The sequence below is a fragment of the Aplysia californica genome, unplaced genomic scaffold (genome assembly GCF_000002075.1).
Source record: "Aplysia californica isolate F4 #8 unplaced genomic scaffold, AplCal3.0 scaffold00154, whole genome shotgun sequence".
Lineage (NCBI taxonomy): Eukaryota > Metazoa > Mollusca > Gastropoda > Aplysiida > Aplysiidae > Aplysia > Aplysia californica.
The window spans coordinates 464763-478194 of NW_004797424.1; the positions used below are offsets into that span (position 1 = coordinate 464763).

Consider the following 13432-nt stretch of genomic DNA (forward strand, 5'->3'; position numbering starts at 1 on the left):
CCACAAGAGGCCAACTTGGACAGGGAAATGTGGAAAGTGTTTGTTGGTGGTCTATACCCTGGTCCAGGGTGAGAAACTCAGAAAGACATCTTTGTTGTTATTGTTGTTGCTGCTGCTGTTGTTGTTGTTGATGATGAGAATGAGGATGATGATGATGATGAAGCGAAGACCGGATATACATTGCCACAGCAAAGATTTATAGCACTCCATGTAATCTTTATGCCTTATGCTCCCATTGATTTCCTCCTAGTCATACCTCTACTTATAGTACACACAAAGGTACGTTCCGGGCAATAACACTTTCAAGTTATTGCAATATATTCGTAGGCACCGTTTTTAACCCTATTCGTAAGCCCTGGGGTCATTTTGTATCCCCGGGGTTGTATTCTTTACATTTTAGAATACTTCTTTTTCTAGTACGAAGATCTCTTTGAAACTTTCAGTATTTCTCAAAAATTCATTTTGACAGACTGCTATGCAAAGTGTACGGATCGGATTAATGAGAAAATTTCCTCTAGGAAAGTGATGGCACAAAGTTCCCCACGTCGTATGGATACGATAGTAAAACACGAAGTACGGATAGGGTTAACTGTTCTAAGCGCAGAAAGCAATCTTTTTACAGGGTAGAGGGAAAACATCCATGAGACAGACAGACAGAAAGACAGAGCTATTTAATGTCCGTTCTCTTCTTAGTCTGAGGCTACCTTCTGGGTTACTATTACTAATCTACAAAATTCTCCTTTCCACCAGACTTTCTCAGTGGTTGGTTGGAGGGTGCTCTGGTGTAGTTTGTTCCTGTCAAACACTCGTCCTTATCTATCCTCTCTTTCTCTACATGTTACTCCCAGGTAACACCTTTAATCTTCAGAATTTATAACATAACCTATTTGTGTTGAAAGTGTCGTAAAACTTTCTAAAAAATAAACCGAAGACGCTTTGTTCACCTACAGCTTGTACTTGTTGTAACTGATGTGGAATTTAAAAAATTGTTTTTAGTAGAGGGTTTTACGGCGCTCGCAACTGCATAAGGTCATATGAGCGCCAAGGGGTGGGTGTCAACAGAGAAGTCCTTATAGAGAATCAGACTTACTCTACTCACCTCTTTAGCTTCAACAGCACAAGGTCTGCTTCGACTAGTATCAAGGCACCCCGGAAATAGCGGGTCACAAGAGTGGCTAACATACAAAAGAAGTAGAGGAAAATGACAATAGTAAGGATTGGGAAAGAAAAAGCAGCAGTTCCCTGTTGCAGATCAGGCACAGTTATGAGCGTGACATGATGTATCAGCCCATTTACAATTCTACGGTGCTAGAACGAGAAATGCCCCCCCCCCCCCTTTGGGGATGGCCTAAAGACATTACAGTCAGTGGCACTGCCCCGGGGGGTTGATGTGGAATAAATCACACAATGTGGATTTCCTTCCAAAATGTCACGTTTTCTTCTGCTTATTCGTTGACAATTTTTGTGTGTTTATTTTTGGTTTTTATATAATTTTTGTTTTAATAAACACAGTTTTCTAGCGTGCTGAAAATGCGCAAACATCGACTGTCAGATTCTAAACTAATGGCACTGAGAACAACAACAAAAACAACAACAACAGCGACAACAACAACAACAACAATAACGTCCACTTTACAACAAATCAATCGTTTAATCAACAGAAACCATCAACAGGAACTGAAACAATCCATCACCCAAACATCGTAATTCAAAACAGGGTTTTTTTTAACTACTCTCAACTCTGAAATTCAAATTTTCTCTCGAGAACATTGGCACCAATCTAGGATCAAATAATAATAGATCACAGATAGATAGCATGGTATAGTGCAAATTCTCGCTCAACAGCAAGCTCTATGAACTTTACAATCTATATAATGATGCAAGAACAAATTCCAGGTGACATGCAAAACTGAATTCATTTATATGTGTATCAACTCCTACATCAGCCAGATGCCGCATCAGAGAAAACTAACGCAAAGAATAACACAGAAGGCCGGCTTGCAATAACTGACAACTTTTAAGCTGGACAAAACGAAAAGTCCCATCTATTGTAATTGTAAGTACAGGTGAGGCCCCTTATATTTATAGTATACTTATACCCCAACACTGATAATTTAAAAGAAAAAAAAACCCTTGCTAAACAAAGACAATCTGACGGGTCCCGCGGATTTCAGTTTCAGCAAAGACGGGCCGTGGGGGAACAAACTATTCAGAAATAATTGACAATACCACGCAATTGGAGTGGAAGTGAAGTTATGAGGAGGGGGGGGGGGGTGATACAGTTGCCAATAGCGCTACTCACCAAGATTTCTTTTAATATTTTTCTACCAAAAGTCTTCAGTACCGTACGATGAAGGAAAAGGAGAGAGGAGAATCACAAATGTTGACAAGAATGACTCGTGTCAAGAGACATTAAGTAACGGTCTATTTGGTTTTACTGCTCAGCTACAGTTAAGTACAAATATCACGTGCAAAAATAAATATTTAGATGTACAATGTCGCCTTGATGTAAATATTCTAGATCTATATGATGTGTAAAGAATAAACTTGATTGTAAACATAGAATCTGCTCTGACAACGTAACTTACCAGTTTAACCCCTCCGAGCCATGCACTAGCCACGTATGCAGCGTACAAATGTAAAGCTACCGTACTTAAAGTTGAAATACATTCTGCATCATCTGCCTCTGAGACATTAAAGATACAGTTACATTACATGTTACATCATGTACGGCCACTCAAAGCACACATAGGAGACGTGAGCCTTACGTCGCTGAAGCAGTGAAGGAGTTCAGTAAATACTAATTCTATTCTAAAAATATCAATACAGTTCAAGTTTCCCATCACTGTATAAACAACATAGATGTACACCCACATTGATTCCGACAACAAAGCACAACGCATCATCAAGTTGCTCAAGATGTGGAGGTTTGTGTAATTTTATATCGTACGAGAGCCAGGTACGTCAATATACAACATTGGAGGGGTTAATAAGTCAGTAAGTCAGTATGCGGGTTTAACGCTCCTTCCAACACTGTTAAGTCATTCAAGAGGCGAGACCTCAAAGTTTTTAACGTCCGTCTCCAATGTCCAATATGTTCAACAGGACAGAGTCAGATGAAGTGAGAGCCTTGACAACTCCACAAAACGACCAACGTTCAAGAACACAACGTCTGGGGTACGAACCAGAGTCATCTGCTTCATAGTTCAGCATGATACCCACTAAGCTAACAGAGCGCCCGTGAAAAGGCACAAAGTACAAACCAACATCCACCTCAAATATACAAGAGAACAGTGGACCCCACCAAAAAACAAACAAAAACAAAACAAAACAAAACAACCTCTACGAACAGTCGACTGCTACAGCAGACAGAAAATCTGTCAATGTTCTGGTGATGTCCCCGCATGTCGTACAAAGCACAAGCTATCTTCATGTACACCTGACATAGTCACATACCATCATGTACATGAGATTCAGAACTCAAACAATAAAACTGAAATTAATTAATTTTAATTAAAGTGAACACTTTTTTTTCAGGATTCAATATTATATACTGTACAATGTATAGGAATATTTTATTTAACTTGTAAGCCAAAATATTAAGTTGCTCTTTCTATATTTGGTATTAGGTTAATAAAGGTTTGGAAGAAAAATATATTCTAAGATATACTGGTATTCTAATATATGCTAAGAAATTTGTTCCTTTGATTTATCCGAAACCATACATAATAAATTACATGGGAAAAAGCTTAAAATTAAAAAAAATTAACATATATTTTAAAGAGAAGAATGTTGTCACATTTAGATCGAACCTCAATAGCAAAGGCGATACAGTGTGCTGCAAATGCAAAAACAGATTCATACAAGATGAGACAAGCAAGAACAATAAAAAGTCCAGATGTAGTAGGAGTTTCACGGCGCTAGTTCACATTATAAGCACCGAAATGTTACAAGAGAGTAACAAATGTAAAAAGAAAAGACGGAGAAAAAAGGACAATAGATGTTTGATAAGAAAGAAGGAGCAAACCCCACCAGAACACCCGCAGCCAACCCACACATGGATGTGTACGTAAGTAACTGCCAGTCATTGAGCTCAACTCAGTTTCTCTACGTTCGTCTTGTGTACGTCTTTTTACACCCCCATCCACACCATCCTATGTTCTTACAGTTTCCATAAAGCCCTGAACCAAAAAAAGACAAAAGAATATAAGAATGTGAGAAAGGCAACGCCCAGTCCACGATTTCCATCCCTATTTATAAAAGGCGTACGTGCGGTGGATTTCCATGTGGATGTCCAGTTCATACTTGTAGTTAAAAGTGGAATCACAAATTTTACATCTCTTCATGTGAGTTTTTTCATGTTTCCTCAGAGTCGTGGATCTGGAAAACGACTTTCCACACAACCTGCAAGCGTACGGCTTGTCGCCAGAGTGTATGAGCATGTGAGATTTGAGGTGTCCGTTCTTAAAGAAACGCTTCCCACAGTCCCCACACTCAAACAGCCTCTGCCTGTCGTCGTTCTCATCGGGCACAATCTGCGACTGAGAGATAGTGATGATCTTCCCCGGATCCACAGCCGCGCCGTTGGTTGGGGCCACGAGGAAGGACTCGGGGTTGGAGTCTGGCTCAGAGATGATCTGAAAAGTTGATCCCCCGGGGGTGGTGCTGGTGTACATCTGAGGGTCGGCCGCCTCCCCTCCCTCAGAGGCCGGGATCTGGATGAAGGTCAACGTCTGGTTCTCCTCGCTCATGGCCGTCTGTGTGTGGAAGGCGGGCGTAAAGTGGGACAAGCCGGTAGAAAAAGCCGAGGGGATGGAAACAAGCTTCCCCCGGTCGGCGACTGCTGAGTGACCGGCAAACGGTCTCTCGTCGTCTTCCTCGTACTCGGCAAAGTCGTCGTTGTCACAGTCAGAGTAGTACATGTCCGAGCGATGAGTGACAACGTGTTTGGCCAGGTCATACTTGTCCTCGAAGAACTTGTCGCAGTGCGAGCAGATGTGAGTCTTCATGTGGCGGGTCAGAACCGTCCTCCGAACAAAGTTCTTGCAGCACAGAGTACACCGGTTTATGTTGTGTTGGGAGTCCACGAAAGAGAATTTCTTGAAGAATTCTCTGTTGACCTTAGAGACCAGAGGTGACGCAGGACCTTTCTTTTTCTCCCCACAGACGTCCACAGTGGGGGCGGAGGATTCCTTGCGGTGCCTGTACTTGTGTTCCAGCAGGTCGGCCTTGTCCTCAAAGAATTGGTTACAGAAGGGACACACGTGTGTCTTGAAGTGTCTCGTCAGCGTGGTGGGCCGGGCGTATTTTCTTTTACATATGGTACAGGCGAAGATGCTGCTGGAGGTATCAATACAGGAGTACCTCTCAAAGGTTTTTTTGTTCGCTTTGATAATTTCATCATGTGACAGAGCCTGAAGCACCGTGGAGTATGTTTTGTGACTTTTACAGTCGAGCACATTTTCCATCTCGCTGAGAAAACCATCACTCTCCTCGTCGTCCCCGGTATCAGACGACTCCCAACTGAAGGATTCCTTTAGGCTTGGCTCTAAACAGTTGGCTTCGTCTTTCATTCTGACGATCAGCTGTTTTCTGTGCTCCTCCCTGTGACACCGTAGATCTTCCTTTTGAGGATAAAAATTGTTGCAACATTCACAAACGTGTCCGAGGAAATGTTGCTGTAGAAGAAGGCTGTCCTTGAACGTGCAGTGACACAGTTTGCAAACAAACGTGGTTTTGCCAGCATCTATCTCTGAGTGCAGCGTGAATTGGTCGTTGTGTTTGTCCAGTATCTGCTCCTGAGTGTAAATGATATAGTCCCCCACATGAGGCTGTTCTTCCCCGTCACTGACGCAAGGTGAATCAGGCGAGTCTGACTCGACAATGACCTTGATCGTGGCAAGCAGCTCATCATCTGAATCGTACTCCTCGGTGTTTGTATCTGGCCTCGTCAATTCCAATACAACACTGCCAAAAAGTTCGAGAAATGCATTATCGTTCAATAATTTGTGAGCATTGGTGTTGTCTGACTTCCCAGATTTCCTAGCCAGGTCAGTGTCCTCTTCGTTGTCACTCGAGCAGTCAGAATCAGAGAGCTTGCAGACAGCAGAGCCCGAGTGTACAAATTTCTTGTTCTTATTGTGAACTGGTATACTGCTCTCGTCGAGACACGCACCGCTGAACAGCATTGTGGGCGCGTGGTTCTGCATGTGAAACTGCAGGTCAGTAGCAGATTCAAACTTTTTGTAACAAATCTTGCATTTAAGATCATCATGGGGGACATGGTGCTTCTCCACGTGTTCCTTGAACTCGGACTGGTCAAAGAAGGGAGACTCACAAACATCACACTTGTACGGTTTTCCGTGGAGTTTCATGTGCATCTTTAGTTTGGACAAGGTAGGATAACGCTTCTCACAAATTGTGCAGCTGTAGCAGTGGTGAACTTTCTCGTGATTCTCCAGACTTTTCTTATTGATGTAGGCCTTGCTGCACATATGACACGACCATTTGGCCACTTTCGGGGGTCTGCCCCCAGGCTTGACAAAGGGAGATTCGTGTTGGCCCACTTCTTTCCATCCAAACTTCCCACAGGCAGATTTTCTGTCTGATTTGCCAAACGCCACCATTCGAATGGTTTTATGGGACTTCATATGTTCTTTTAAGAGAAAATGATTGAAAAATGACCGTGAGCATATTTTACACAGTAGCGAGTCGTGTTTGTCGTGACGTTTCATGTGAATCTTCAACAAGGTAGAAGAGAGGCAACGTCTCCGGCACAGCTTGCACTTGAACTTCAGAGAGTGAACTTTCTCATGCTTCCTTAAGGCAGCCTTGGAGGAGAAAACCCTCTCACATTTCTCACAAGGAACACCTTCAAGTTTGACTTCAGACTGACCCGTCAACGACAATTTCGCTGTGTTTGTTCCTTTCCGGGGTTCTGTCCCAGCACGTCCTACCTTGGGTACCTTGTCCAGGGCCATCACTGCTTTCTTATGGGTTTGTGTCGTCTGGTGCTTCTTCAGGATGCTTTCTCTGGTGTAGTTTGTGTTACAAACATCGCAATGATACGGCTTTTCTTTGGTGTGCGTCTGAATGTGGGTCTTGAGATCGCCCTTACTTTTGCATCGAACCTTACAGTAAGGACAAGGGAATCTGTCTGTGTGTGTAATAAAGTGTTGCTTCAAGGTCTGCTTCCTGTGAAACATTTTACAACACTCCTCACACTGATACATTGTCGCACTACCATCTCTCGATGCATTTGTTGGGCTGCCAGGCGTGGAGGAAGGAGATTTACCCCTCTGGCGTTTTCTCCCTTTCGTCTTGGAAGAAGCAACAGTTTTCTCCCCGGTGGTGGCAGAGCGTGTCTTGTACCTACGTGGCTGGAACGCCGGAGACGAGTGTTCTACCGGGTAGTCTTTGCCCACACAGGTGTCTGTCTCGCCGTACAGCATGGTGTCCCCGTCACTGTGAATCGGCGCTTCTATGAGCAGAGTCTCCGACTTTGGGCTTGAGGGCGCAGACGGCAGCTGACGGCTTTGTACTGGACTCTCCGCCACCGGCAAATTGTTGGTGGAGATGAGCTTGAGGCTGTTGGCGAGTGTGGCGCCCAGGCTACCCTCACCAACAAGGGAGCTCTCAGACACGGACCGTGTTACTGTCGGGGAAGATGGATCTTCTTTAGAAACACACGGTTCAGTCTGTGTGTTGTGGGTCGGCAGTTTGTAGCGTGACTCACACGAGTCACCCTTAAATGAATCCTCAAAGTCTATTGTCGTACTGGGAGTTTCATTCTTGGACAGAGAAGAATGTTGAGAGAGTGAACGAGACGTACACTGAGACATTTGACCCTTGGACCCCTGGCCAGCCTTCTGACCCCCCTCACGGTCAAGCGACGTATAACAGAGAGGAAGTCCCCCCAGGTCACCATCCCCTCTTTCGGCGGTTTTGGCCGCCAAACTCGAGACTGGAAATTGAATACTGTCAGGGCTATTCCTTCCTTTCTCATTCTTGCCTGAATTCTGAATATCTCTGTGACTCTCTTCCATTGCTCCTTCCCCAAAACTATTGATTGGTTTTAGGCTCATGTCTACTAAACGGTTCATGAAACATTACCAAACATTACCTCAACCCTCTAACACAAAGGGGACTCTGCTTACCGAACCATTTCTATAAGAACAACATGACGGGCAACAGAGTCAAAAATGTGTCAAAAGCGTGCATGAAGGTATCAAACTACAACATTTACAAGCACACGATGAAAAACCCCCCAAAACAAGCAAACAATAGCAAGAATTATCAATGGGTTTCAACTTTACGGGCAACCTTTAGTTTCAGTTCAATTCATATAAGAATAATATCTGCTGCATCTGTTCCAAGTCACCATTCTACACCCTGGAATGGACCTGCAAGAGAGGAATAGAACACCTGGAAAACACTGAAAACATCCGTAGCAAGCAGTTATCCTAAAGTGCAGGCCTAGACAACTGACTTAAAAAGTACATAAACCTCTCTTTTATGAGGCTCTTCAATTTGTATTATCTATTTCTTTTTTAAAATAACGTTATAATTACAGTTCCAACTGGCAAATATCCCCCCCCCCCCATAAGACCCATTTTAACAGTACAAAAGATGACAGTTCCATGAAACGTCACATAATTTAGCGAGAACGTCATCCAAAACATCGCAAAATACATTCCTAGAGAATAGTCTAAACTCATAATGATTAACTTAAAAACTTGATAATCAAAGTGTTGAATCTGCTTCTCAAACAAAAGTTCTAATAAATCAGTATTATCACTATCAGTAATTAAAAAAAACTGAACAACAACAACACAACTGACACCATGATAAGTCTGTGCAAAGTTGTTGTTTACTAAGAACCTTGAAAGGTGAATATTTACAAATTACATTATTAGAACAGAAATAACGGATTGAATTATTTGTAACGGGTCAATATAGATAGAAACATTTTAAACAAGAAAGTCTATAAAAAAAAACTGTAAAAAGAAAACAATTCTCTTTCATTGTACTTGTTTGTTAGTTTGGTAAGAGTTTTACGGAGCTCGCAACTGCGGAAAGCTACATGAGTGCGCAGGACTCAAGTTGGTCATTTGCACATTAAACATTTTCAGTATTAATAGGAATTAATTTTGAATTTTGCCCGGATGGTGTCCTAAGCCTACTCTTATCGGTTTTAGGACCACCAATGAATCCTTAACGTGCGCAACCTAGACACGGGACATCCGATATTTTTTTCTCATTAAAATTATCTGCACCCTCTGACCTAGCACATGTTAGATAAAAACAAGAGGTAATCTACTCTGAGACTGGCTGCATCTCTTTTTTTCCGCTTTCAGGGGTAATTTTAAAAGACTTACAGCTTAATTTTGATTTGCATTAAAGGTGCAGGCTCATCAAAATAGTCGTGAGTAAATTTCACAGATCAGAAAATTCAATTTCAATGCATTTGACATTAACAAAGAGCGGTTCAGAAATCAAAAGGTCCAGAAAACCAAAAGAAATTCCAAACTGTAACACACATGTAAAAAATTATAACTTCATCCAAATATGGAAAATTGAGCAAAATAATACTTCACCACATCAAGGGGAAATTTTCTTAAATTATGCCCAACTCCAAATGCATGTGTGTGTATTGGTTATTGGCACATACTGTGTTCAGAGGTCTTTAGTGCTGTGTTCAGGTCCACGGACTCAAATGACACTTCAGCTGGGGACACTTGAACTAGTCAGAACAGAGGCTTTTCAAGATGTTCACCTGAATAATGGCCAGTTTCCACAGATTGATGACAATCGCAAGCTCACGGAGTCCTGTGTGGGAGAAAGAGAGATGATCATTGAACAGCTGCCGTGTGAGTGCCGTGCGCCATGTCTACTGTATCCCTCTGGCAGTATAGCGAGGCAAATGTAAATTAGTTTAGGTAGCCTTAGAACCGACATCTCAGGCTTTTAGTGGGTTGTGCTTTAAAGTTAAAGTCAAAGGGACTAATGATATGTTTATATAGAGGCGATCCTTGGCATGCAATTGCAAAGCTGGCGGTAAGCGAGTGAGTGAGAGAGTGAGTGAGTGAGTGAGTGAGTGAGTGAGTGAGTGAGTGTGTGTGTGTGTGTGTGTGTGTGTGTGTGCGTGTGTGAGTGTGCGTGTGTTTGTGGGTGTCGTTGTTGTTATTGGGTTGTTTTTAAGAAACTGCAACGAAAGACGTCACATTACCCATCGCCATTCATAATGCTTTAAATTTCAGAAAGGGAGTGGGAGCAAGTGAATAAAAAACCCATACATGTACATGTATTGAATCCAGCCTTCACACTTGTAGATCTACGATCTAATGACAAGAGAGAAACATTCTAGATCTAGATCTAGATATCTACAGTACTGTCTGGGCATCTCGGCCGTCTGGACAAGTCGGCCGCCTGCCTAAACAGTGTTGTACCAACTCGTTTTAAGGCCAATTTTGATTGGATATCTTGTTAATTTATAAACAAATGCAATCTTTGTTTAGTAATGCTAACAATTTCGCACGTTTTGTTTCCCTTTCACCCGTTTTCAATGAATTTTTGTGAATTTTTGCGACAGAACCAGGTAAATCGAAAGTAGGTCCACCATTTTTTCATCGCCTCCATAACTTGAACTATGCATACTCATAAGGTCATAGTCATGCGCAGATGCTATACAGTGGGTGCCGCATTCAACGAGGTCACATTCAACGAGAAGTCGGCTCCAACGAGGCAATCCTTAGTCCCCGATTTTTTCCTCTGTATCTCTTTGTAAATGTACGTCGGCTCCAACGAGGTCGCAATAACCACGTAAAAGCAATTAGTGGCCCCGAAAGCGAAGAATTTTTCTCCTTTCTCTCCATCTCACGTGAAGCACAAGGCCCATCATCGATTTCTAACATACTGTATTGCTAGATCTAGTGTACCTCCTAATATGGGCCCCAAAGCCAACAGGATGGGTGAGGGTTAGCCTTCGGTAGGAATTGGAGGGGGTGAAGGTGGGAGGGAACGCGATGAGGGCTATGTGAAACTGGATGAACTCTGGATGGGGAGCCTCTATAGGTCTAGGTCTAGGTCGAGACCCTCATTTTTTTTCCAATTTTCTTTCCTTCCCCTGATCAGAAAATCCAAGCTCCCGCCTTTACTTTATGTAGATCTAAGCCTAGATGTGAGAGGGTATGTTTCCAAACTGGAAGTTTTCCGGAAAAAAATATTTTAAAATGCAGAAACGACGGTCAGAACACAACTCAAATACGCGAACACTGATGCTGTTTGCGATTTTCGTCATCAGGGGGAAAAACTGTTTTAATTACTGGTATTGGTACATCGTGTAATATAATACCTTGTCTCCTTTCTTTACTTTAGCCTTATTCGCGTCCAACGAGAGGTCGGATCCAACGAGGACAACAAGCCGGTCCCGGCAACCTCGTTGAATGCGACACCCACAGTATTACAACGTCATATGACCTGGGACGGAAGGCAGCGGAGTTTTTGGTATATTCCGGGAACGAGGGGAAGCCTAGACGGTTAGAGAAGTTAGTATAAGAACGTATAGGGGGAAGTCCTTCTTGCAATAGGAGTGATGTGGTTGGGAGGGGAGGGGGGGGGCGAGTCAACCGGACTAAAAGTATTGAGAGTCCTGGTTGTTCGATTATTATGTTTTTAAAATATATTTTCAAGCTTAGCCTAAATCTCTACCCATTTTTTAAACATTGTTTATTTTTTATTATTTCATTTATTGTGTACATTAATGATTTTTGTGGCCAGTGAATTCGATTAAATGGATTATATACCAAATTTAGTGATAGTCATGGACTGTGTTGCTTGCACCAAGGTAAGGTTAAAAAATATTTTTAAGTCCGAGTTTATTTCTCCGAACGTTCGGGAAAATTAACTTGAACTCTATTTCTTCGAACGGTTTCAGTTCTCGGGATTAAATTGTTAATAATTTGCGAATGGAGTGGCAGCGCCGCGCGTGCGTGTGTGTGTTTGTGTGCGTGTGAGTGCGTGCGTGTGTGTGTGTGTGTGTGTGTGTATGTGTGTGTGTGTGTGTGTGTGTGTGTGTGTGTGTGTGTGTGTGTGTGTGTGTGCGTGTATAAGGTGTGAACGAGGCGTGGGGGCGTGTGGGGGGGGGGGGGAGGCGTGGGAATTTAGTTTTTGCTTTAGGGTTGACTAAATGCAAAATAGGTTACTGCCAAGGTAGAGCAGTCTTGTTTTCTCGCTGCACCTATCGTCCGGGAACGTTGCCCAAACCACAACTGAAGCTGAATATTATAGTCAGACATTTAAAAATCTCTAGATCTAGCTCTAGAAATTGAATTCGATGAAAAAAAAAAGATTCTTCCCAGTCCTCGCAGAATGGCAGAATGAAAGATGACGCCTAAATCTCGCAAATAACCAAACAATTTCGAGAACGGAAACCTTTCAGTACTTTCAGAGCAAGCAATCTGTTTCTTTTTATTAGATAGAAGGGTGTAAAATGGATTTCATAATTTGAAGGAGTGGTTTTGTGGGTGATTGGGGTGAGACTGAGATGAGCGAATCATCATCAATGCCTTTCACCCCTGGCAGGGTACCTATAGGCCACAAATAAGCTCCTCCCATTCATCTCTGTCCTGGGCCATCCTTTCAAGCTCGTTCCTAGTGAGCTTCATCTCATGCCCCTTTCCACACATCTCCACGTTCAAAGTGGCTTACCACTGCCTTGTGCTCCCTGTGGGTTCCACTGCAGTGACTGTCTTGTGATGTTTCCGTTGGGCTTTCTTAATTAAGGTGTGCCCCATCCATCGCAACTTTCTTAGTCCTATTTCTAATATAATATGCCTCTGTAGTTGTTACAGTTGCTGAGGTCTCCTTTCATTTGCAGCTTGATTAGGTGGCCTTCCTTCCAGTCGGATGGTATTTTCTTCTTTTGCCAAACCTTTTCAAATAGAGCATAGAGAATTTCCCCTAATGTATCTTAAGCTGCCTTAAGGGACTCTGGTGGTATGGTCGGGACCAGCTGCCTTGTGGGACTTCACTTCAGTGATGTTATAGCTGCCGCAATTCCTCTCTCGACGGTGGTTCCATAACTAAAGTGAGGTTATTTCTGGCTGGAAGAATTTCTGGTTGGTTTTCTGGAGTTGATCAAAGTGTTCTCTCCATCGGTTAAGTTGCCCCTTTGGGTTAAAGATAGTCTTTCTCTCCTTGTCTTTCACCGGTAGAGTGGGCTTGCTGAACCTACCTGAAAGAGTTTTTGTTGTCTGGCGTACAATCTGCAAGTGTCCGTCAGTTGCTGCTTTCTCTGCCTTTTCGGCCAGTCCATTGAGGTAGGCATTCTTGTCCTTCTTGATGGAATTTTTTACCTCCCAAACGCCCATTGTCATGGCAATCGCAAATCACGATTTTTGGGGGAGGATTGGGGGCTGTATGTGAAAGGACT

General features: G+C 42.9%; 1 protein-coding gene across 1 annotated transcript; it reads right to left on the minus strand.

Annotated features, from left to right (window-relative positions):
- Window positions 1-1664: 1664 nt before the first annotated feature.
- LOC101861657 (zinc finger protein Xfin) lies at window positions 1665-9849 on the minus strand. The gene is made up of 2 exons (XM_005097417.3): window positions 9671-9849; window positions 1665-8402 (listed from the first exon to the last, which is right to left on the minus strand). The coding sequence occupies exon 2, from the start codon at window positions 8100-8102 to the stop codon at window positions 4251-4253; it is 3852 nt and encodes a 1283-aa protein (XP_005097474.1). The 5' UTR covers window positions 8103-8402; window positions 9671-9849; the 3' UTR covers window positions 1665-4250.
- Window positions 9850-13432: the final 3583 nt, after the last annotated feature.

Coding starts and splice junctions, on each gene's coding strand:
- LOC101861657 (XM_005097417.3), bottom strand. CDS start 8,102: ATGAACCGTTTAGTAGACATGAGCCTAAAACCAATCAATAGTTTTGGG.